General features: G+C 41.3%; 1 protein-coding gene and 1 pseudogene across 24 annotated transcripts in view; one reads left to right on the forward strand and one right to left on the reverse strand.

The window, feature by feature from the left end:
* MAGI2 (membrane associated guanylate kinase, WW and PDZ domain containing 2) overlaps window positions 1-24,489 on the reverse strand; it is a 1,014,264-nt gene that overhangs the window by 116,345 nt on the left and 873,430 nt on the right. For 21 of the 24 annotated variants that reach the window (XM_061582129.1, XM_061582109.1, XM_061582110.1 and 18 more), the window contains 2 exons: window positions 18,305-18,343; window positions 2,533-2,627 (listed from right to left, as the gene is read on the reverse strand). In XM_061582129.1, coding sequence (XP_061438113.1) covers window positions 2,533-2,627; window positions 18,305-18,343 — 134 coding nt within the window. The remainder of the gene's footprint in view (window positions 1-2,532; window positions 2,628-18,304; window positions 18,344-24,489) is intronic. The other 3 variants (XM_061582111.1, XM_061582120.1, XM_061582133.1) reach the window with 1 other exon arrangement.
* On the forward strand, window positions 19,960-20,078 carry LOC133363558 (5S ribosomal RNA; annotated as a pseudogene).

A 24,489-nucleotide genomic window follows, 5' to 3' on the forward strand; every position in this document is an offset into this window, starting at 1 on the left:
TAATCATACACTAATTCTAAAAAGAGCAGATAGAAAACCCAGCTCCTTCCAACCACATACACATGATCAGAGCTTGGAAAAGTTACTTTTGTAGACTACAACTCCCATCAGCCCCAGCCAGCATGGCTACTGGATTGGGCTGATGGGAGTTGTAGTTCAGGGTTCAGGGTTGTTAAAACAAAAAGGGATTGTGAAGAGCTGCAAAAAGACCTCTCCAAACTGAGTGAATGGGCGGAAAAATGGCAAATGCAATTCAATATAAACAAGTGTAAAATTATGCATATTGGAGCAAAAAATCTGAATTTCACATATACGCTCATGGGGTCTGAACTGGCGGTGACTGACCAGGAGAGAGACCTCGGGGTTGTAGTAGACAGCACGATGAAAATGTCGACCCAGTGTGCGGCAGCTGTCAAAAAGGCAAATTCCATGCTAGCGATAATTAGGAAAGGTATTGAAAATAAAACAACCGATATCATAATGTCATTGTATAAATCTATGGTGCGGCCGCATTTGGAATACTGTGTACAGTTCTGGTCGCCTCATCTCAAAAAGGATATTATAGAGTTGGAAAAGGTTCAGAAGAGGGCAACCAGAATGATCAAGGGGATGGAGCGACTCCCTTACGAGGAAAGGTTGCAGCATTTGGGGCTTTTTAGTTTAGAGAAAAGGCGGGTCAGAGGAGACATGATAGAAGTGTATAAAATTATGCATGGCATTGAGAAAGTGGATAGAGAAAAGTTCTTCTCCCTCTCTCATAATACTAGAACTCGTGGACATTCAAAGAAGCTGAATGTTGGAAGATTCAGGACAGACAAAAGGAAGTACTTCTTTACTCAGCGCATAGTTAAACTATGGAATTTGCTCCCACAAGATGCAGTAATGGCCACCAGTTTGGATGGCTTTAAAAGAAGATTAGACAAATTCGTGGAGGACAGGGCTATCAATGGCTACTAGCCGTGATGGCTGTGCTCTGCCACCCTAGTCAGAGGCAGCATGCTTCTGAAAACCAGTTGCCGGAAGCCTCAGGAGGGGAGAGTGTTCTTGCACTCGGGTCCTGCTTGCGGGCTTCCCCCAGGCACCTGGTTGGCCACTGTAAGAACAGGATGCTGTACTAGATGGGCCACTGGCCTGATCCAGCAGGCTCTTCTTATATTCTTATGTTCTTAAAAGTAACTTTTCCAAGCTCTGCACATGATCATAAGCACCAAGAAATTAGCCAACGAAACCACCCACAAATATAATACCAATGTTAATAATCAAAAGCCTGGGAGAGAAGGAAAACCTTTGCCTGGCACTGAAAATATGTTAATGTGAGTGTTAAACAAGTCTCCTTGGGGAGTGCACTCAACCACCAGTTTACAGAGCTGCTGCTGAAAACAGCAGATGTGTATTTAATTCGCCCTGCTAAAACATCTATGTATGACAAGCAACTGGCCCATATTCTGACATCTCAGTGTTGGACTTTTCTCCCGCCCCATCAGCAGTCAGTGATGTATGTATTCAAAATGCTATGATGTCAGAAGATGGGTAAGTTGTCATAGATGTTAGATGTGGAATTTAAATGCACACTTGCCATTGTTGGTGGCAGCCACATGTTTTATGCAACATGTCATTGCAATCTATGACCATAATTTCTTTCCTTCACAGTCAGTTGCACAAACGTCACATACTAAGAAAGCTTGTGGATGTCACTATAAAAAGAGGGGGAGGGAAATATTGTGAGGTCTATTTTGGACAATACAAAGACATGCAAAAGTCAGAAGGCACCAAAGACTTTTGTTTCATATTCCTTCTGCATTCGATAATGTCTGAAGCCTTATTCTAAGTTTTCTTATTGTACCTTGGAATCCTGAAGGGCTAAAAATACATGCAGAGTATGTCACCATAAAATAAAATGAATAATGCTTCCTTTTCTATGTCTGACGTACTGAAAGTCATAAGTCCTTAAGCCTGTCATTGGTCAAGGAGAACTATTACAGGAATGTTTCTATTTTGATACCACAGTCTTTCAGTACATGACTAATGAAAGTCATTACCCTGTGTATTTCAGAATGCAATGCATTATCATTTCAGGATGTCTGTTGAATTTTCTCAAGAATGTATAATCTAAACAGTGGCAGTTTCAAATCTCAAAATTACTATATTTATCCAGCAAAAATTTCTCTGTGTTGCTTCTCAGAGCATGACATACATTTGCTCCCACAACATTTGAATGTTATTTTGTTGTTGTTAAAGGGCGGCCCTGACCATCTTCAGAAGCCAATTATGCCATGTAAGTCAATAATTGAAAGGTGTCAAGGAAAAATGAACAGTGTAAAAGGTTGGAGAATATACTCCTGGTAACTTAATACAGACTGATTCACAATGACAGCTTTTAGATGGAGATGCTGATGGCTCGAGAGACCTGTCTTTTTCAATGTATGAACAAGAAAAAGTGCCATTCCAATATGAGCATTATATGAAGTGATTTTTCTGACAGATACAAAGATGCTGAAGCTATAGAGTGGAAAGATAAAAGACTCAACTCACTGGCTGTCCAGGTTCATCTCCTCCAAGAATTCTGAAGCCAAATCCAGATTCCATTCTCCTAAGATGAACATCCAACTCCTTGTAATCTGGACCTGGTTTAAAATAAGATTTCATTTAATTGTATTATGTTTTGAGTTTTCCCCCACAAGAACCTAGCTTCCCAGTATTTAGTTCATTAAAGGATACATGACAGTCCCACCAGAGCTAATGCAAACAGCAACAAGACACAGTGTGTTGAGTACAGGCTGGAAGAAAACACAGAGACCTGAATATGGAGATCAGGATGTCATAAAGTTTCCCTGCCTGAGGTAGAAATTGACTGCTGCAAGCAAATGGTTCTGCATTCTGAATATGAACAAGAGCCAATTGGCATTTTTTTCCTCCAAAGAGATAGTCTCCATTTAGCAAAACATGTACTTACTGGAATGTCTGGGGAGTTGTGTAAATATTTTTCCTGCTATGAGGTCACAGAATGGGCAGATCATGGAGGAAAAATGTGATTTGTGAGGTAGCTGTAAGTATCACAGTTTTTTAATGGTACTTACTTCCAGGAAATCTAACTTTAGGGAGCCCGTGTGGTGTAAGGGAGCTAGTGTGGTGTAGTGGTTAAGGTGTTGGACTACAACCTGGGAGACCAGGGTTCAAATCCCCACACAGCCATGAAGCTCACTGGGTGACCTTGGGCCAGTCACTGCCTCTTAGCCTCATGAAAACCCTATTCATAGGTGATAATTGTATTAGAAAACCCTTTGGAAGGAATTAATGTATTGATGGACAAATTAAAAGAATTTGGACCGTTAGCAGGATTTAAGATCAACAATCAAAAAACAAAGATGTTGGTGAAAAATTTAACTTTAAGGGAACAGAAAGAGTTAATGGACAAGACAGATTTTACAATAGAGAAAAAGTTGAAATATTTAGGTATCATTATGACAAATAAAAATTCAAAGTTGTTTCATAATAATTATGAAAAATTATGGACAGAGATTAAGAAAGATCTGCTAAGATGGGATAAACTACAATTGTCATTAATGGGTAGAATATCTGTGATAAAAATGAATGTATTACCGAGAATGATGTTTTTGTTTCAAACAATACCTGTCATATCCTCTGATTTACCTTTTAAACAATGGCAAAAAGATATCTCTAAATTTGTATGGCAAGGAAAAAAACCAAGAGTTAAATTTAAATTACTACAAGACGCCAAAGAAAGAGGAGGACTGGGATTACCAAATCTGAGACTTTATTTTGTTGCCTGCTGTTTAGTCTGGATAAAGGAATGGATTTTATTGAGGAATAAAAGATTGGATTTGGAGGGCCATAACCTGAAGTGGGAATGGCATGGATATCTATGGTATGACAAAGTAAAAGTAAATGTAGACTTTAATAATCATTTTATAAGACGTCCTCTGTTGAAAATATGGAACAGATATAAACCAAGGTTCTATTCGAAAACACCATTATGTGTCTCAAGTCAAGAAGCGTTTTACAGAAGAGAAATGGCTGGAAAAGAGAAATGGTTAACTTATCAAGAACTATTAGAAAATGTACATGGAGAATATATAATGAAAGAGAGAGAACAACTGATAAAGGAAGGATATTGTTCTCAATGGTTTGCCTATTTACAATTGTTAGAAAGATATAAAATGGACAAGAAAATGTATGGGTTTGAAATAAGTAAATCTGATGTTGAAATAGGTTTGTGTACAAATGATGAAAATACAATTGCAAAAATGTATAAACTCTTGCTGAAAATGGATATGGAAGAAGAACAAGTAAAAGAGTGTATGGTAAAGTGGGCAAAATTTTTTGGTTATAACACACAAATGGATCAATGGGAAAATATGTGGAAAAAAGGCTTGAGATTTACATTATGCTATAATCTTAAAGAAAATTTCTATAAAATGATGTATCATTGGTACATGACTCCAGAAAAGTTGTCAAAAATGTATAGTAATGTTTCTAATGTTTGTTGGAAATGTAAACAACAAGAAGGATCATTTTATCATATGTGGTGGCTGTGTAAAAAGGCAAAATCATTTTGGGCACAGATAGGTAGGATGATGCAAAAAATTCTAAAGATAAATATTCAGTCAAAACCAGAATTTTTTTTATTGGGTTTTATGGATAAACAAATAGAAAAGAAATATGGAAGAATAATATTATACATGATTACGGCAGCAAGATTATTATATGCACAAAAGTGGAAAATGGAATCAACACCAACAATGGAAGAATGGCTATTGAAATTAATGGACTTAGTAGAGATGGATAAATTGACATGTTTACTTAGAGAAAAATCGACAGACACATTTCTTAAGGAATGGAAGCCTCTCTTAGACTTTTTGTTGAAAGATCAAAATAAAATGATGATATTGGGATTTGACGATTAACTAAGATAGCCTATGGAGAAAAGTGATCCTGTATGTATATATTAAGGGACAGGTTTGATATATATTATATATTTATAGCTGATCTGCGACAAATCGGAAGTCAACTATTTTATTTTTTTTCTTTTGTTGTATTGTTATGTTTTTGTTGTTTGACTTTGTTTTGTTTGTCTTTTGAAAAATTTGAATAAAAATTATTAAAAAAGAAAAGAAAACCCTATTGATAGGGTCTCCATAAGTAGGAATCGACTTGAAAGCAGTACATTTACATTTACTTCCAAAGGGCATGAGGGCATTTGCGAGTGAAGGGGTGAAATAAGACAAGGACAGATCAGCTTGGGTTGAACAAGGGCCACTTTATTAAACTATACAAAAACACCTTTTAAAGTGACCTGCAGAGGGAAACCTAGGTGCGGAACTATCTATAAGCAAGCATCTTGCCATACAGCTCACGGGCGACCAGCCCCTGCTTGGGAAAAGGGCAAGCCCCATCTGCTTACCCCTTCCGCCAGCCACACCCAGTAGGTGAGTAGGGGGGCCTTCTCAGGTCACCACCCCCCGGGGCCGCACAACCCTCGGGTGGATGAGTTAAGTTGGCCCCAAAAGCAGCCCATATCCTGCCCTCAAGCTGCAAAGCTCTGACAGACAGGCCTCTGGAACCGCCAATCACCTCCAAAGGTGCCTAAGGGGGCCACCGAGCTGTCCTTACATATTTCCCTTTCCGAACCTTCCCGCCACAAAAAGGGGACAAATCTCTATTTAGTCCCCTTTTACCCACTGCCGAGAAGCACCTCTCGCAGACACCTCTGCAGGTCTGCCAAAAAGACGTTACCTGCGTCAGACAGGTGAACGCCATCAGCCCTGTACAGTTCACCCATCCAATGCTGAATGCAGGGTGTGAAATAGCCAACCCCCCCTGCCCCAGAATAGCCAACCGAATTTGCCGGTTGACCTTCTTTCGCGCTTGGTCCATCCCTATCGGGCTCCAGACACCACGCCAAACCCTTCGCGGGAGTATGTCTGACCAAAGCAGACGTACCCAAGGCCGACATTGCCTTATTAACTGCATGCCATGCATGCCTGCCAAACTGAGGGCCATGCCCTTTCGTTGCAACTGAGGGCCATGCCCTTAAGTAACCAAGGCCATCGTTGCCTCCTGAACTGCATGTCCACACATGCCTGCCAAACTGAGGGCCATGCCGTTCCATTGCCTCCTGAACTGCATGTCCGCACATGCCTGCCAAACTGAGGGCCATGTCCTTCCATTGCCTCGCCAACTGCATGTCCGCACATGCCTGCCAAACTGAGGCCCATGCCCTTAAGTAACTAAGGCCATTGTTGCCTCCTGAACTGCATGTCCGCACATGCCTGCCAAACTGAGGGCCATGCCCTTCCGTTACCTCCTGAACTGCATGTCCGCACATGCCTGCCAAACTGAGGGCCATGCCCTTCCGTTGCCTCCTGAACTGCATGTCCGCACATGCCTGCCAAACTGAGGGCCATGCCCTTCCGTTACCTCCTGAACTGCATGTCCGCACATGCCTGCCAAACTGAGGGCCATGCCCTTCCGTTGCCTCCTGAACTGCATGTCCGCACATGCCTGCCAAACTGAGGGCCATGCCCTTCCGTTGCCTCCTGAACTGCATGTCTGCACATGCCTGCCAAACTGAGGGTCATGCCCTTCCGTTGCCTCGCCAACTGCATGTCCGCACATGCCTGCCAAACTGAGGACCATGCCCTTAGGTAACCGAGGCCATCGTTGTGTCCCGAACTGCATGTCTGCACATGCCTGCCATCTGAGGGCCTTGCCTCAAATACTGAGTTGGGAATGACCACCACATGCGGAGATGTCTGCACTGAACCAAGCTGGGACAAAGTGGGTAGGAGCCCGTCCCAAAGTATTCCTCGCCAGCCAAGCAACCACACTGCAGCCCATTGACTGAGGCCTAACTGTAAGCCCAGGATAGGGTGCGCAGCTGCTCCATCCCTGTCCAGCAACATTGCCGGTCCATCAATGTTATACAGGTACAACTCCCTTCCATGGAGACATCTGATTGCTGGAGGGCCCGTCGAGACAAATCTCCCTTGGATCCGGCCACCACCTCACCTATCCTAAAAGCTCCCAAAACCAGCATAAGGGCTGCCACCTGGAATAGTCTGGCTTCATAGCTTGAGGAGCATACTGTTTTTCACTGGCCCACCATGCTCAATAAAATGTCCCATGAGAAAGGGCAACGGGGATCGAGGGTGGCAGGGTGTTCTCTAGCCCACCCAGCTAACATACGGCGGACTCTGAAGTCCCTGGAATAAGTGGGAAAATCATCAGCCTTTACCTCGAAGTGCTTGGACTGAGAGGCCCAGTCTCCAGCCATTCACTAGGCAATCCCAGCAGGTGACTCACTGAATAGGCCACTCTGGTGCATAGCCCTTGCCGGCCCAGAAGTCCTGGGAAAAACCCCTCCTGCATTCTGATAGCTGTTGAGCATGCTGGGGCGACAGACCGGCTTATGGCCATCTTTGACTCTGCTCCCCAATCTCCCAATGTGCAGTTGCACAGCACAGCTGAACCGCTCCACCTGAGTCTACCTCACCATGCCCCAAAAGAAAACATTAAAATCTGGGCACTAGAGAACGAAGGAACAGACAAGGGCCATAACCCTACCTAAAATGGACGGGAGAGGTCCCAAGCCTCACTGTCTATAAGTCCAAGCCTGCAGCCAGCACAAAACCCCCGATGCATCCACGGATTTCCAGTTCTACCTCCCAGCCCTACCTAGAGATGCTATGGACCTTCAGCCTGCAGTTCAGAGGCTCTAGCCCTGAGCTATGTCACGTAATTCTACAGCAAGTTAGTTAGTTCTTCCCCAGGAGTGTGGGAAAACTAGACCAAATGATTTGGGCAAGAATATAAAATGTAACCTGCAGTTTGACTCTAATTTCTTGATCAATATTTGATCACAACAAGCATTAAATTATTATACAGCCACAAACCTGAACCTGTAGTAAGGCTGTGGAAGCCCTGCTACGACCTCATAAACCACCGGAAAAGACCTCTAATACCTGGAGGGCAGACAAGAAACACTTTCTTGGCCTAACTGTCATGAAACCCTTACTGACTGACCACATGAGTATGACTGGTGGTGAATTAGGTGGTATGCCCAGGAAGGTTAACACCAGGCAGGATGTTCCATTGACACAGCCATTAAGATGAACCAGTTACATAGCCATTCCATAATCTGTGACATCAGGTGTTAACATGCATCCAAATTTTTTACCCTCTCGTCTCCTGACAGCCCCTGCAAGGAAGGAGCTGAAGCGCTCCGTGCTAGAAATAGAGCAGTCCATATGTAATGCTCTACCTCATAGAATTGACTGAAAAGGCAAAAACCCAGAAGCTATAAATCCCCTTGTATCCTCACAGTAGATGAAAAAACAGATTAGATGTCATACTTTCCCATAGGCAGTGCATTAACTAACTGGTAGGAAGCCATTACTGATTGCCATTGGGTCTATGCCCAAGCCAAATTTAAGAGTGCAGTCCCTTAAGGCAAGCCCTGAGACTACAATATGGGATCCAGAAACTGAAAGAAAACCCCATAACAAAACAAACCTCCCCAGGAACTGGGCAGTCTGCAAGCAAGGTCCCAGTACCTCGAGCTTAACAGGGGAGGAACACTTTCCTTGAGCAGCTACTGCTGGGTGCTTCTCCTCACTGCTGTGAGGGCCACTGGCCTCATATTTCCCTGTTTCACATAAAGAAAGGAAATAATTTATGAGTAAGCACACTTTCCCAGCCACCACTTTAGTGCAGCTAACCCAGTTCCCCAAAGCACAGATACTGGAGATATGGCACTGCCACCCATATTTGGCCGACTGCAGCGGCCTCCCCCTTGTAGGCTTCCAAACACCTGTCATAATAGATGTCCAAAATGCAAAATTAACATCCTATATCCCTTTCTAGTAAATGATATCATAAATCCAAGAGCAGCAGATGCTGAGATGTGTTGCTGTCACCAATATGTGGCTGCACTATAGCAAGTTTTCCAACACATATCTAAATAGATGAGCCAATGCAACAGTTGCACACTATATGTCATTCCAGGTAATGATATCAGAAGTCCTAACTAAAATGTAATTTCAGGTAATGATGTTTCGTTGTTGGTGCCACAATCCTCAGTAAAGGGGGGAAGACTCTGCCTGGACCTTAAAAGGCAGCCCTACGTCAATAAGAGTCTAAGATCCTGTAATATGAGGGATCTCTATTAGGCAAATCGGGCTTTCCTCTTTATTCCTATTTCCCAATCAATATGATTACCATCTGCTAAACTTTCCATTCCTAACTAAATTCAGGTAAATGCCTCTTCTGTCTCAGAGTGAACAAATAGCCTGAAATTAACACTTGGAATGCAAAAGGCCCACTCACTTAAGATACAGCGATTTAGACATTTTCTAGCAAACTGTTATCTCCACCCTTATTATCATATAACTATGAAAGGCCCAAAGGCTAAAAAGGCTCACTAGGCCCCACCAATATACTAGTATGTAGTATAATAATCATATAATTAAGTACTTCAAACCTCATACATGCCTGGGCCTAGCAAGAAGTTGTACCTATGCCTGGGCCTAGCAAGAAGTCATAAGCCTCATGAAAGGTCTCTGTCATCACATCATGCATCCACCCTATAATAATATAATAAAGAACCAACCTGTGTATATCATCAGGGGGGGCTAAGCTGGATAACCTGCGGGGGTGGGCAATCCTCCCCCTATGTCTGGGCCTAGCAAGAAGTCATAAGCCTCACAAAAGGGCTCTGCCATCACATCATGCATCCACCCTGTAATAATATAATAAAGAACCAACCTGTGTATATCATCGGGGGGGCTAAGCTGAACCTGTTGGGGGGAGAGTGCTCAGAGGGAACTTAAACTAGAAGGATTAGACACAATTTCTTTTGTTCGTCCCTTTTATTCTGATTTATTTTTAATTTCCCTTTATGTGCATGAGTCTGTCTTTAACCAGTGTATTAGCATGACTATATTTAATTTTGTCTGTATATCCAGTATAGTCTCATTTATTTTTAAACTTCCTGTGTCTTTCTTTTAACCAGCAGCAGCACTAACGTCGCGCTGCTCAAAAAAAAGCCTCAATCAACCCCTCCACAACTGCTAGGTGGGGGGGTATCGGAGGTGCCACTGCTAGGCCCCACTACGAGGCCCACTGGTCAGGCCCCTTTACGAGGCCTGCCCCAGTCGCAGCCACGCCGCAACACTACCACCCACAGCTGTTGGGGCTCCCAAAACCCCCTCTGGGGGTAACCAACTAGGCCTAATAGGCCCAACCAACGCCGACTGTCCTGCAGCTTTCTCTGCTACGTCCCTCATCGTTCTCTCGTCGCTCATTGAAAGAGGAGGTAGGAGGGGCGGCCTGGCCTTAAATAGGCCCATGGCCCCTCCCCTCCCTGCCGCACGTCACGCACACATAACGCTGCGACACACGACGTTGCCCTTAACGAAGATGGCCGCGGCAGCATTGCTAGGGTTGCCATATTGCCTGGTTAGCTGGGTTTTACCCGGATTCTATGCATGCCACCCAGTGCCCGGCTAGCCCCTTAGGTGGCCCGGATTCTCAGCTTTAATTAAAATAAAAATTAAGTTCCTAGGTGGTCCGGTTCTCGAGATATACATAAAAACGTCAGCCGCCCCGACTGTTAAATTTTTCTTTAAACAGTAGTACTATAGCACTTCATAGCTTTAACCCCGCCCGTTCAGCATTGCAGCCAATGAGGGATTGTGTTTCAGTTTCATTCACCTGAGGCAGTGTCTAGAAAACAAAATGGTGGTTTCCCCCCCTGTTTATCTGAAATCTCATAAATTGGGTAAGTATATACATTTCAGTTTCTTTTCCTCTTGTGTGCAGGAGTCAGATCCTGGGCAATGTTTTCAAAACCTTCCCAATACTTGCTTTTGTGGGGGTAAAAGCATGCTAATCCCATATGCCCAGAGTAAATACCATTGAATTCAATAGGACTTACTTTTGAGTAGACATGGTTATGAATGTGCTCAAAATCAATGGGACTTTGGAGTGAATGTAAAAAAGAATTGTGTTTGTGTTCTAACTCTTTCTGCCCCCTTCTCCAGTCCTATTTTAAAGCAAGTAGGCAGGGCTTACTTAGGTATTACAGTTTTTATTCTGTAGGAAACTAATACTGATTTTTTTTAAAACTAATACTGATTTTTCTGCAATGACCAACTGGTTTGACAATAAACTATTATATGGGCTGTATGTATTTATACATCTGCAGTGTGTGCGTGTATGGAGTCTTTCCAACAACCCTGTGAGGTAGGGTTGGAAACCAAGGCAGCTCACAACAAGAAATAAAGCCATTTAAAATCCAATAACCATAAAAACAAGTATAAACAGTTGCAAAACAGCGTAAAGTGGCATGATTTGGAATTTTGGGTTGTGTGAATGAAGTTGCTTATCACTTGAGGTTGCAGTTCTGTCCCTGTTTGAGTAAGCCCCACTGAATATGCTGGGACTTGCTTCTGAATAAATAAACCTAGGATTGCACTATAAATATCTTTACAGTTTGTGTAAATAATAAATATATTTGATAGTCATGCTTATATACATATTTCTTCATTTATCATATTTTTGGTTTTTGGTTAGGAATCCTGACTGGTTGTGAGATGCTTAGTTTTTTGCCTTACTCATAGGAATCTTGTTGTGGTTGGTATGGTATTACATTTAGGAAAGTGTTACTGCCTTTTGTGCGTTCTTTTCCTATTTGCATTTCACTTATCTTTAACCTCACTCCGTTACAGCTATAGAAGCAACAGCAGCATATGCAAGATAATTAACTCCCATTAGTGATAAGAACAAGAATTTATAATTATTATTTCAATTAAAACAAGAGGCTTATCAATACTTTGAAGAGGACCAGATATTTATTTTCTTTCTGAGCCCAGGACTGGGTCTTTCATGATGCCCGGTGGGGGGGGGGGAGCAGGAGAGTAGTTGATAAGACAGACATCCTGGCATTGGTAATCTAATTAGCATGGTATGTGTGGAGTTGTTGCACACTTCCAGGCCCAGTTTCATTTTGAGTATGGAGGTGGAACCTGTGTAGATGTGGTTGATCAAAGGGAAAAGAAATTTTGAGTTAAGCAAAGCTCTGCTTTTATAAAACCTAAGAAACATACAAATACTTTGAATGTCTGAGTGCCTGCACCAGTGGAATACTGGAGGAACTTGTAAAACTTGCTGCAACAGTATTTAGAACTGAGCATGTGGTGTGAAAGACTCCTTTTCCTAACATTTTGGCTTCTTGTTTTTCTCCACCCACCACATCTTTGAAATATATCGTATATGGTTAACTGTACTGCTGCCCTGACTTACTTTGTTTGTTGCTATTTTGTGTTTTTATTATGTTTTTATATTGATTGTGTATTTTTATTGTTTTTATTATATTTGTAAGCTGTGCTGAGCCCTGTTTTTAACAGCAAAAGGGCAGGATATAAATTCTCTTAATCAATCAATCAATACTCCCTAGTGTTGGAAACTAGAGTCTAGGCATTTAAGGCTGAAAATGTTGCTTTTAAAAAAAAGATTTCTCACATGTTTCCCCAGTTTTCGGTGGTAATTCCTAGGCACAAAAACAAAACAATTGGACAATCCAAATGTTAATATGCAAATAATATGCATGATATATGCATAATATGCAAATAATATGCAAATAATTTGTATAATATGCAGATACTTTACATAATATGCAAATTAACCTGCCCGGATTTGTGGAACTGGAATATGGCAACCCTAAGCATCGCTCCCTCCTCGCAACTATGCCCCGCTTATCCATGCTGCGCAGGTAAGTGGGGCTTCATTTCTCTCAGAATTTCTTGCAATCACACACAGATGACTTCTTCCCACTCCTTTTCCATAAGGAATGTCATAAGAACATATGAAAAATTTTGCTGGACCACAATTTTGATCCATCTAGTCTAGCACCCTGATTCATGCAGTGGCCAATTAGATGCCTTTGGGAAGCCCACAAGCTGGACATGAGTGCAACAGCCCTCTCCTGCTCCCCAAAGACATGCTGTCTCTGAGCACCGAGACTGCATATACTTATGCCAAGTAGCCATTGACTTATCCTCCATTTTTGATCTATTCCTCTTTGAAAGCCACCTAAGCTACCGGCCACCACATCTTGTGGCAGTGAATTCCATAACACAATTACATCTTGCCATCTGTTCTTTGACAGAAATACATTCTTTAAAACTAGGGAGGTTTTGTAACCCAGGAAACCTGCTGCAAATGGTTTAAGTCCTTTTATAGAAAATGGGAATTATAACTCTGTAAATACAGCATGTGGCAGAGTGGAGGAATTTTACTGTCCTCACCAAGGTCAGCTTCTCCATCTGGACTTAAGACATGGTGGTCTGCTACACTGACTCATCAAGCTGAACATGTGAAAAACTATACATATGCCAAATAATCAAATTCACTTCAACGCATTTAAATGAAGGGGGAAAAAACCCTGGTGTAAATATTTTTCCTGTTATGAGGAATAAGGTTCATGATCATTGTCATTATTGTCCCCCAAAAAACTGAGGCTGAGGGACAAATTAGCTGTGATGGTGACAGATCTGCACATTTAAACCGATCTTCCCCAATCACATACAGTACAGACCAGGGGCAGGGTGTCTGCAAAAGGAGCTTATAGGAGGGAGATACTGAAGCTTCCCTGTCAGTTTCCCTTCCCCCAGTCTCTCTTCTCAGGTGCTTTTGCCTTAGCTTGGCTTCAGTAATTGAACTGAACCTGGCTGAGAGAAAAGAGCTTGGGGAGAGAGGCTATAGGAAGTAAGTGGATGGTGGGGGAAAGATGAAGCACCCCTCACCAGTGAAACCAGTTTTTTGTGTGACTGAAGCAGATCTAGATTAAAACATGAAGAACTGCCACTATCACGTTTAGCTTGAACTTAAATCATTTTAAAGTTACCTGAAATGCCTTTGAAATGCTTTCAAGAGTGAATAGCTTTATAAATAATGAAGAATGTAAACATCAAATACGAATTTAAGTTATATGTACCATGTTGCAATGGGATAATGCATTTAAAAAAAAATGCACAGATTCAATGTTCATTTCACAAATATGGGAATAATGCCAAAATGGGATTTCAGGAAGGAAGGAAAATTGGTGGGTGAACAGATTTCTGCAGAGATCACTTTAAGACCTTTTTGTTGCATTCACAGACCTATAATGATTATCTAATTAGCTAATAGTTCTTATAATTTGAATGGCTCATTCAACATCATATGATGGAATCTCTGTACTACATCAGACTGCAGGTGGGGGACTGCATTTCTGAAAGCTCCCTGATGTAAAAAAAACCCCAAACAAACCATGTCCCTGCAAGTAGAAAACAAGCACGCCAGGGAGAAATGGCTTATCCTAGCCATTTTTCTGATGTGGTAGTGTTCTACAAGCAATGGGCTTTAAACATGGCAGATCATTAAAAAATACAGCACCAGTTTAAAACTTGCAGCCTGATGGGGTGCAGTCAAGGAACAACTCCACTGTGGTACTGTTGAATGCATAAATCCATGGTGATTTACCATGTGTTTCAAACAATATGTTCTAGCTGCAGCTGTTCTAGATACAATTAATCCAACCTGTCCTACTATGAAATTACCTTAGTTTGCATTTACTTTTAAAACAACTTTCACAATTACTTTAATTTAAACTTCCTCGCTGGGAGTTTCCACATGGCAGTTTATTCGGTGCTGTTTATACATTCAGGTTTTGCGCAGCGTTTACATGATGACGACCAAATCAAAATGCCATCCCATATTATTTTCCCATCTAATCCAGATTTACCTTTTCCATGGAAAAATCCCATAAATAAACAATTCTGCAGAAACAATAAATCCAGATAAAATGGGAATGGGGTGACATTCTGATGATGCCAATGTCGTGTGGAGACTGCACAAAACATGAATATATGACAAGCACAGAGTCCATAAAAAACAGCTGTGTGCAAATACCCTCTCTCCTTTCCTCCCTCCATCTGTGTGTGTATGTTCATTTCTGTGTTGTACAACTTTGGCCTGAACAGGCTAGAGGAAGATTGTTGCTCCACAGGCCAAAACAGTAGCTATTAATGGCTATCTACCCACTACATCACAGCCTACAATAGTAAAATATGAATGAATTCCATGAAGCTCAGTTCTTGGGACATCCTTACCTTTTGGAACTATATAGCAAGATTCTTTCTGGCATATTTGTGTTTATGGGGTTCTTTTATCTGATCACTAGCAATTCCTATATGACACTACTGTATGTATTATGTTGAATCTGTCCCAAAGGCCTGGGATACTGATAGATTTGCATAGATTTGCAAGCAGGAGTCAAAAGGAATCTAGTTTTCTAGTTACAGATGTCCTGATGTAAAGCTTTCCATATGTGTTCTTTCACAGAAATCACTCTCCTGTTAATGTAAATGTTACATCAAATGACCAGAGACCTAACATTCCACACTGGCTTTTTAAAAGGGGGCATTCCATACCCAATAAACAAATTTGGCACATGAGGGTTGCAGAAATTATATGCTAGTCTCAAAGTAGAACACATTTAATGTTGACATATATTTAAATGGTTTTAAAAAAATAATGGATTGGAATATTAAGATGATTTTTCATGGAGTTGCTAAACACATCTCAAGCTACCTAGTAAGTACGTTTTTTAACGTTTTACTACCTTGCATGCATGCTGGAGTGGGAGATGTTTTATTTTTCAGAATTTGGTGCCCCAAAACATTTTGTTTGCATAGGAATGCTGTAATAAAATGTGCTGGATGACCTGATTATTAGCAGGTGAATCAACAAAACCAAAGCCATTGCTGGATCTGCTTTGCACACAAAAGATAATAAGTACAGACATTTCTGAAAAGTTGGTAATTTCCTAAATGTTTAACCATCAATTACTGTTATACTTCTGCTGATTTTGGCATTCAGCATGCTGTATTTTTTGAAAAAGATTCTGAACTTCAACATGATAATGACTGTTAATAAATGTTATAGGTAGAGAACATTTCATTCTATGACAAAAAATGAACAAAAAAGCTGAGCACATTTTTGGGGGAAAATGACCTTGAACAAATTTTCGGAGGGGTATGGCTCTTTAAAAATTGGCTGTAGATTTCAACATGTATAGAGACTTTGCAGAATTTCAATAAAATCTATAAACATTAATAATGCAATCCTTGTTTGTTGATTTGGCATGGAATGCTCCAGAGTGATACTTGACAGCTGGTCAAGAATATTCTTAAGCATAATAAATACTGGGGCATATAATAATAATAATAATAACAACAACAATAATAATAGCAGCAGCAGCAGCAAGTGATGAGTTTTGTTTTGGGGGATAAATTGGGATACTGTTAATAGAAAACCAGCAATATTCAGTACAGGCCAGGGGTATCCAAACACTACCATTTTCAAGCTGAATTTCACCCGTTGCATTTCCCAACAGTTTCTTGTTAATAAGTGTAGAAAGATGTATTTGATGAACTGAGGCCTCACAAATGGGACAGGCAATGTTTCAGGGGATTAACCTTTCACATGGAATGAAGCGAGGAATACTGCATTATATTTTTCTGTACTTGAATCTTGTCTGCATAATGAAAAGAAATAGAGAGCCTCCTGAAAAGGAATGATGCCCATGTCTATTTGGTTTTCCTGGAAACAAAAACACCCAATCACAATAAGCCCTCTAGGCAAAGATTGTACTTTGTATAGCATATAGCACATCAGTTACACACTAACAACTTTAAATAATAGGAAGTGGCAACAATCTCTTCATCGTTTTCCTGAGACACAAAACATGAAGGAGGGAGAAGCAGGATTCCATTTCAAATGTTCAAACATTCCTGGAAAAGCAGGGGATTGGTTCCACTGAAGCTAAACGCCCATTGGAGAAAACTTCTTCCATCAGAGAAAGGGAACATTTGCATCCAACCCAATGTTCCGCAAAAGAGGAAACACAGCCTCCCCCAGAAGAAAGTCTGAGGCCAGCCTGTAGGCTTAAGTTTGTGAACCTTTGACAGATCTCATGTACCTTCCATTAACAGCTCAGTTCCACAAATGGCACTTTTTCCAGCAGGGAGGCCCACCTGTTAAACATACTTCTTTATTTGTGGGTTTCTCTGGTAACTAAGGGAGCAATCCTAACTCCCATCTGGGAGAGGCAGGGTTGAATGGAGCCACCTCCGCAACAGAAGCCCTGCTGCTCTCAGTGTGGAAGGAGGGGAGTAGTTTCAACCCATGGTTTGTTGCGCCAGCACGGCAGAGACCTGAATTAGGTCTACTGCTGGTGGCTGGACCAGCTCAGGAGGACCCAGCAGATCCTTGGCAACCCAGCTCCGTTCCCTCCTGCATCTCTCTCTGCCCTAGATATACCTTGTTTTTTTGGGGGGGGGTCCCACTGGTGGGGATACCAATGGCAGTAGCTTCCACAGTCCCCCGCTTTCATCCCCCAGAGGATCCAAGCAGATTTTGATCTTAATGCTAAGACCATCAGGGCACAGCTACTATTTAATACCATCCAGTAGCAGACAGCATGGTAGGGCACCACCACTCACTTGACCTCCAGCTGTCTGCATTGCTGCTGCTTACAGGGAGGTAGAGGGGAAAGGACAACATGACGGGAAGGTTGTCTTGCTGTAAACACACTGGCAGCAGTACTGGAGTAGCTCTGCCGAAGAGTTAGCACCACCCTGTCCTCCCTGCCGCCTTCCCCTCTATCTTCTGGTAAGCAACAGCAACATGTCCAACCAGAGGCCAGAGGTGAATGCCTCACCATGCCATCTGATACTGATACTATCCTGTCAGAGAAGTGAAGGGATTCTTTTAAAATAAAGGAATAAGCAGAGCTTCAAAAGGATGAGACTACATTAGATTTATAAAAGGTTTTCTTACATACAGGTTGCCATTTACAGAACATGGAATTGAAAGGGTTCAAATACCCCCCCCCCCAAATTTCTGTAGGCAGGACAGTCTATATTGTGTAATACAGTTAACATGAACACTAATCCTCTGGGCACTAATATGTTATTAAAGTTATTAGTCTAATGAACTTGAACATAAACATGGTTAAATGTTTTTATAGATGTGTTGAGGTGGTTTTTTTCTTAAGGATCACTTGCTCCTTCTCACAAGTGGTGTCAGTTTGATGAAAAGTCTTTGTCTAGTTAAGTATAAAAATAAAAAGCTGTATTATGCAGAATGGTGATTGGACACTCATGATTGACCATGCCCCTGAGCTGTGATTAAAGGAAGCAGTTATGTTACAGCACAATGAAGGCTGAAAAATACTTGCCAGAGGAATCCATTCGAAAACCAGTCCTGGGCGGCACTTGCTCTGAATAGAAAAACGTGGAATTAAAGGTAAAATAAACTTATCCAGACATTTAAATATGCAATTTTGCTTTTCCTGCTTCAGGATGAAATATCAAAACTTTTTTTTCTTTAGCTTTGAACAGGTAGATTTGATTTTTCATTCTTTATTGTATTTGAATTTAGCTAAAACATATCTGTACAGTTCTAGATACATTCTTTGAAAACAGAGAGTAAATTAAGAAAAGAAACTTTAATTCAATGATATGACAGTTATTTGTCATCAATAATATGCAGTTTGTAGTCTCTGGTAACAAAAAAAGACAATAGTTTATTTTCAAATGACAGACTTCAGGATTAGTAAAATGTCTCAAATGAAACAAACCTGTCCCGTTAAATGAAGTTGCACTTGAGAAAGTGTTTGATAGATGCATATGTTACTGGTGATAAGAGGATGTGGATAAGATTTATGATGTAATTCTATACACATCTACTAATTTTACTAAGATTTTAGCCAGGAAAATAAAAGCAAAAAGCTGTTCGTGTTTAATATATCCTCACTAGGTCTTAGGTTATGCATGCAATTTATTGGTCACAAAAGCAAAAGTTAGACATTCAGGGCACTCTCTACCTTTTCAGCAGAGAAACACAGTGTGGTTTTTCACAGCTCTGTGATGGAAAAGTGAACACCAAAGCCCACAAATCCTAACAACAGACCTGACTATAATTTTACAAGAACACTTGGTTATTAGCTAGCCTGGGGCAAACATAATCCCTGGATAGTTGAAGAACAGAACAGGTAAGTACAGACTTGTCCCAGTGAAAATAAACACAGTGTCTGCAGTTGCCAAACGTATCTGGGGATTCTGTCTGGGGCAACCAGGAGCCAGGAGCAAGCAAGAGTAAGCAAGGCAGAAATGGAGGCATTCTGGCCAATGCAGGCTCAGCAAGACCAAATTATATGAAATCAGACAATTTCATACTTCCTAATTTTATGTAATAATCCTGAATACAGTTCTGGGAAAACCTCCATATGCTGAAGCAACTGTTGTAGTGGTGTCACATCTGGCCTAGGGTGGAAGAAAGAGATCAGCTGTTCTTGGCTTTTCAATTTGACCAAGACCAGATATGCACTACAGACTTAAGTAAAAACTAGATATGATGTAGAACGCGTTACTTGGAAGCACACTAGTTTTAAAAAATAAATAAAAGTAGACATGTGGAGTGGGAGGAGATTTTCATTAGGACCACTATATGCAGAAAAATGGTTAAACCCTTTCGTCTGTAGCTGTAATTCTAACACACACACCCTGTGCATACACTGTTTTTAGCCACGTAGAAAAAACTCCCATTGGTGATTTTGAAGGGTTATGGTTGGGAAGGGAAAGGCTAAATTTTCTCTCTGCACAATGTGGCCCAGTTGAAAATCCTTACCACCTGCTATTTTTTTAAAAAAATCCTGACAACCTAGCTTAGCCCTTACACTGGATAAAGTCTGACCTTCTGTCTCACTAGAGAAACCTGGAAATTGTACTTCTGTGAGGGGGCCAGGAATTTCAGACAGAGCACTCTCAACAACATCAGCAAACTCCAGTTCCCATGATGTTTGGGGGGAAGCTATGGCAATTGAAGCTATGACAATTAAACGGCCATACTACCCTGAACACGCCTGATCTCATCTGATCTCAGAGGCTAAGCAGGGTCAGACCTGGTTAGTACTTGGATGGGAGACTGCCGGGGAATACCAGGTGCCGTAGGCTCAGAGGAAGGCAATGGTAAACTACCTCTGCATACCTATTACCATGAAAACCCTATGAATATATCTAAAAAAGATTCATAAGGTCGCCATAAGTCGTAATAGGCATATGACTTGAAGGCATATAACCACAACAAATGGCAATTAAACTGATATAACACTGATATATATTCACTAATGGGCAGAAACTCCTTGTGGTTGAAGAATGTGCCTATAGCTAACAGATATTTCTATCAAACTTTAAAAAGCAGGGAAATAGGGCAGCTATAGTGAATGCATCAGGGGAGCAGGAGACTTGACCTCCTCTCTAAGATATTGTATTGCCCTACAAATTTGTCAAAATGCAAACACAATTTGGGTTGGTCTTTCACAGTCCAATCCCTGTGTAGCTTGGAAGAATTTGGTAATGTGCCTCTGAGCATATGGTGAGTGGTGGCAAAACCTGCCATCTCCAAAGATGGAGAATTACATTTTTGTATGTTTGTTGGTGTTCTTATGTTGCTTCTTTCCTGTGTTACCGCTGTTTCATTATTCATCCAAGAAATCTGGGTCAAATATATTTTCATTAATTTCAAAACATTTGTATTGGTCAATGTCATATGATGGTGAAGACAGCCTTTTGTGTTTCAAACTGGAGGATATGCTCTATTTCTATTTTTGGGTGCATTAACAGTTGAATCTGAAACTGCCATTTGATGTAAAATCAGACTGATTACAATATGTTGCTACTTAAGCAATGAATCTAGCTGTTGGAAAAAATAAACTTGACCTGCCCAAGATGCATGTTTTCAGCCTGCTATGCTTAAACCACTCCACTTAAGGAAAGGTGGGCATGGCCAATTAAAAACATAGAGCACACCTAGATTTTTGCTAGAATATGTTTCACCTCCCACTGTTTTTTCTTGTGTAAACTGAGACACTCCTGATGTCCACTGGAGACCATTCTGCAGAATAGTCAGTGCCATTATTCCACAATTGTTTTTGGAGTTTTGTTAGTGTTGCAAAGTGTTGCTATACTTCATATATTCACAGAAAAAGAAGCAAAAGAAAATGATTTACTATAGGAAACTTCATTAAAATTGCAAAGTAAATCAAACGTATAATATCAGCATTCTTAATACTGTTGGTTCCTCACTACTAAAACAAGATCAGCACAGCATGTCTTGTTTCTGTTATTTCAGCTGATCGCAGGTGTTGCCACCACTCACCATATGCTCAGAGGCACATGTTACCAAATTCTTCCAAGCTACATAGGAAGTGGATTGGACTGTGAAAGACCAACCCAAATTGTTTTTGCATTTTAACAAATTTGTAGAGCAGTACAATATCTCAGAGAGGAAAACAGGTCTCCTGCTCTCCTGGTGTATTCACTATAGCTGCCCAGTTTCCCTGCTTTTAAAAGTTTGATAGAAATATCTGTTGGCTATAGGTATGTTCTTCAACTGCAAGGTTTTTTGCCTATTAGTGCCTATTGCTTTTTAATCCAGGAGATAAGAAGTGGGATCCTGTGCAAGTTTGCTGAGAATGGATTGATCATTTGCATGCTTATTGAGTTCAGAGGGATTTACTTCCCTGCAATCATGCTTAGGATAGGTGAAACTGACCACAGGGTGATGAGGAGGGGAGAAGGAAGGGCAGGGGTAGGGAAGGACAGAGGGGAGGAGGGGGATGGGAGCAGGCAGAAGGGGGATGGGAGGAAGAGGGCAAGTCTGATCATTTGCATGTTTATTGAGTTCAGTGGGATTTACTCTCATGCAATCATGCTTAGGAAAGGTAAAACTGACCATGGGGAGGAGGAGGAGGAGGGAGAGGGGAGAGGAGAGGGAAGGAGGAAGGGAGGGGAGAGAGGAGCGGTAGGTGGGGATTGGAAGGGGAGGGGTGAAGGGGGAGGGAAAGTGCAAATGGGAGGTGATGGGAGGGAGGAGGAGGGGAGAGCAGATTTGATCATTTGCATGCTTTTTGAGTTCAGTGGGATTTACTCCTGTGCAATCATGCTTAGGATAGGTGAAACTAACCTGGGGAGGGGAGGGGAGGGGAGGAGATTGGGAGGGTGGGCACTGGGCAGAGAGGAAACCCCTTTCCTTTCCAAAAGGAAAACATTGTGAACATTTTCATTTTTCAGAGTCTCCCCCACCTTTTTAGTCTACAGCAGACACATGTAGCTTCCCACCCAAAATTAAACCACACTTGTCACTGTCCATATCCACACCAGACCTTCATTTCATTTTAAACAGTCATGGTGTCTTCCAAAGAATCCTGAGAAGTGTAGTTAGGGAAGGGTGCTGAGAGTTGCTAGGAGATGCCCTGTTCTCCTCATGGAGCTTCAGTCCAAGCATCTGACTGTTAAAGCACTCTGGCCACTGGAGCTCTGTCAGGGAAATAAGAGTCTCCTCTCAGCACCCTTCACAAGCTACACTTCCCAGGATTCTTTGGGAGAAGCCATGACTGTCTAAAGTGAAATAAAGGTCTGATGTGGGTGTGGCTCCCTGGTTAGCCAAGCCAACCAGCTGTGAGTCTGGCTTTTAGAACACTGACAGTTGGTTCTTACTGAGCATGCCCAGCCTTATCATTGAAGTTAATGTTAATTTTTTCTTAAATTAATTAAAAATCAGCCAGGCATTTTTAAAACTTTTAAACTGCAGAAGATGCAGGTCAGAGTATGAGGGCAAGGTCAGTAATAGGATTACAGGTACTCTGTGAGCATGGTAGATTTTTAATTAATTTCACCAAATTATGAGAACTATGACAGAAAAATGTCCAAAAGGGGTCTGGTTTTTTTCTCTTTCTTTTTATACATTGAACTCTCGATTCTCTCTGACTGTTTGTGTATCACCATGAGAGGGTTGTTAAGCAAGCGTTTCTGAGTTCAGGACTATAAGTTTTGTAAAGTTTTGTTCTGAAATGAGCTTATGGGAAGCAGCAGAATGGCATGGGGGTATTTTCAATTTAACATTGCGGAATGTGAAAAATCCACACTGGCTATAGTATACAGCCACTCTTGTGGCTGTATAACCCAGAGCTTGGAAACGTTACTTTTTTGAACTACAACTCCCATCAGCCCCAGCCAGCATGGCCACTGGGTTGGGCTGATGGGAATTGTAGTTCAAAAAAGTAACTTTTCCAAGCTCTGGTATAACCTATAGGGCAGATATACTCGGAGTGTTTCCAGAACTGCTCCTAACAATCAGCAGTCTGAAAAAAAGATTCACTGAGATTTCTACTCAGATGGGTATAACTTTATTAGGCTGGTCGAACTTCAGGATCATGATGAGGTGCCCTGTTTTACTCCAAGTGAGGTTCCATGCAATTTGCTTGCATTTTATCTGCCTTTTTGTTCCCAATTTGGAATTGGCGCATAACATATATACTGGGAAACAGTAAATGGATTTTGGGGAAATCAGTGGCTATAGATCTCAGTGTCTTCTCCATTGCCAGCTTCAGTGAAATGACATATACCTCTTTCCTATTTTTTCCTTAATTTTAATAGGTGGTATTCAGGTAACTTTTTTGTGCTAGAGTTAGCGCTAGTACAATGGGTTTCCCCCCTCCTCTCCTCCCCTCACATATGCCCTGTACCATCCCCAAAGCTGCTCTTGAGGGTTGGGGGAATCCTCAGAACACATTTAGGTGCATGGGGGGAGACTGTTCCACCAGGCAAGGAGAAGCTGACAGAATGATTTCCTTAGAGCTATGCTGAATTCAACCCAATTAGTTTGGTCAACAAGAAGCTCCCAGTAGATTACGCTTGGTATTATAAAGAATTACTTGTGTGCATGACAATAAATATTTCAATATTATATAAGCTAATTTTCGTTCCAGCTTTGTTTTCAGTGAAATCAATATATCTTGTGCCGTACTGCTACAACACGATGTTTGAATGTTACAAACTAAAAATCTCTGGTTGACATGTTTTGTCATATCTGAGAAAAACATTCCTTATTAGATTGATTATTGCCGGATGTACATATCTCATTAAACACACACACACACACAAACAATATGAAATCTGGGAGAAAAATCAAACAAATGGTTGTTAAAGAATATTATCCATTCCTCTCAGCCTTTTTGAAAAAACTTTTCCTACATTATTTAAAAAATATATAAAATAAAGATTTAGGTTATATTATCTGAAACCCAATCTTGCACTGGACAGAGAATTATAGCTGATTCACCAGTAAAACAACAAGCGCTGAAATGAAGATTCTTGCTAGTATGAGAAAACTACACCAGGAGTCAGGTAACATAAATGATTAAACAACTGGTCAGAAATAGGACTGGGATACAATGATGACCAAGTCTATAAAATGCAAGCAACATGCTCTATATCCAGAGCAGAAACAGCTCACCCGGTGGGGCACAGCCACAATGCCAGCTGCTCCCGCTTAGCAGGAGGAGAGAGGCAGTGAGGAGGTCAG

The sequence above is a fragment of the Rhineura floridana genome, chromosome 8, assembly GCF_030035675.1.
Source record: "Rhineura floridana isolate rRhiFlo1 chromosome 8, rRhiFlo1.hap2, whole genome shotgun sequence".
Taxonomy (NCBI): domain Eukaryota; kingdom Metazoa; phylum Chordata; class Lepidosauria; order Squamata; family Rhineuridae; genus Rhineura; species Rhineura floridana.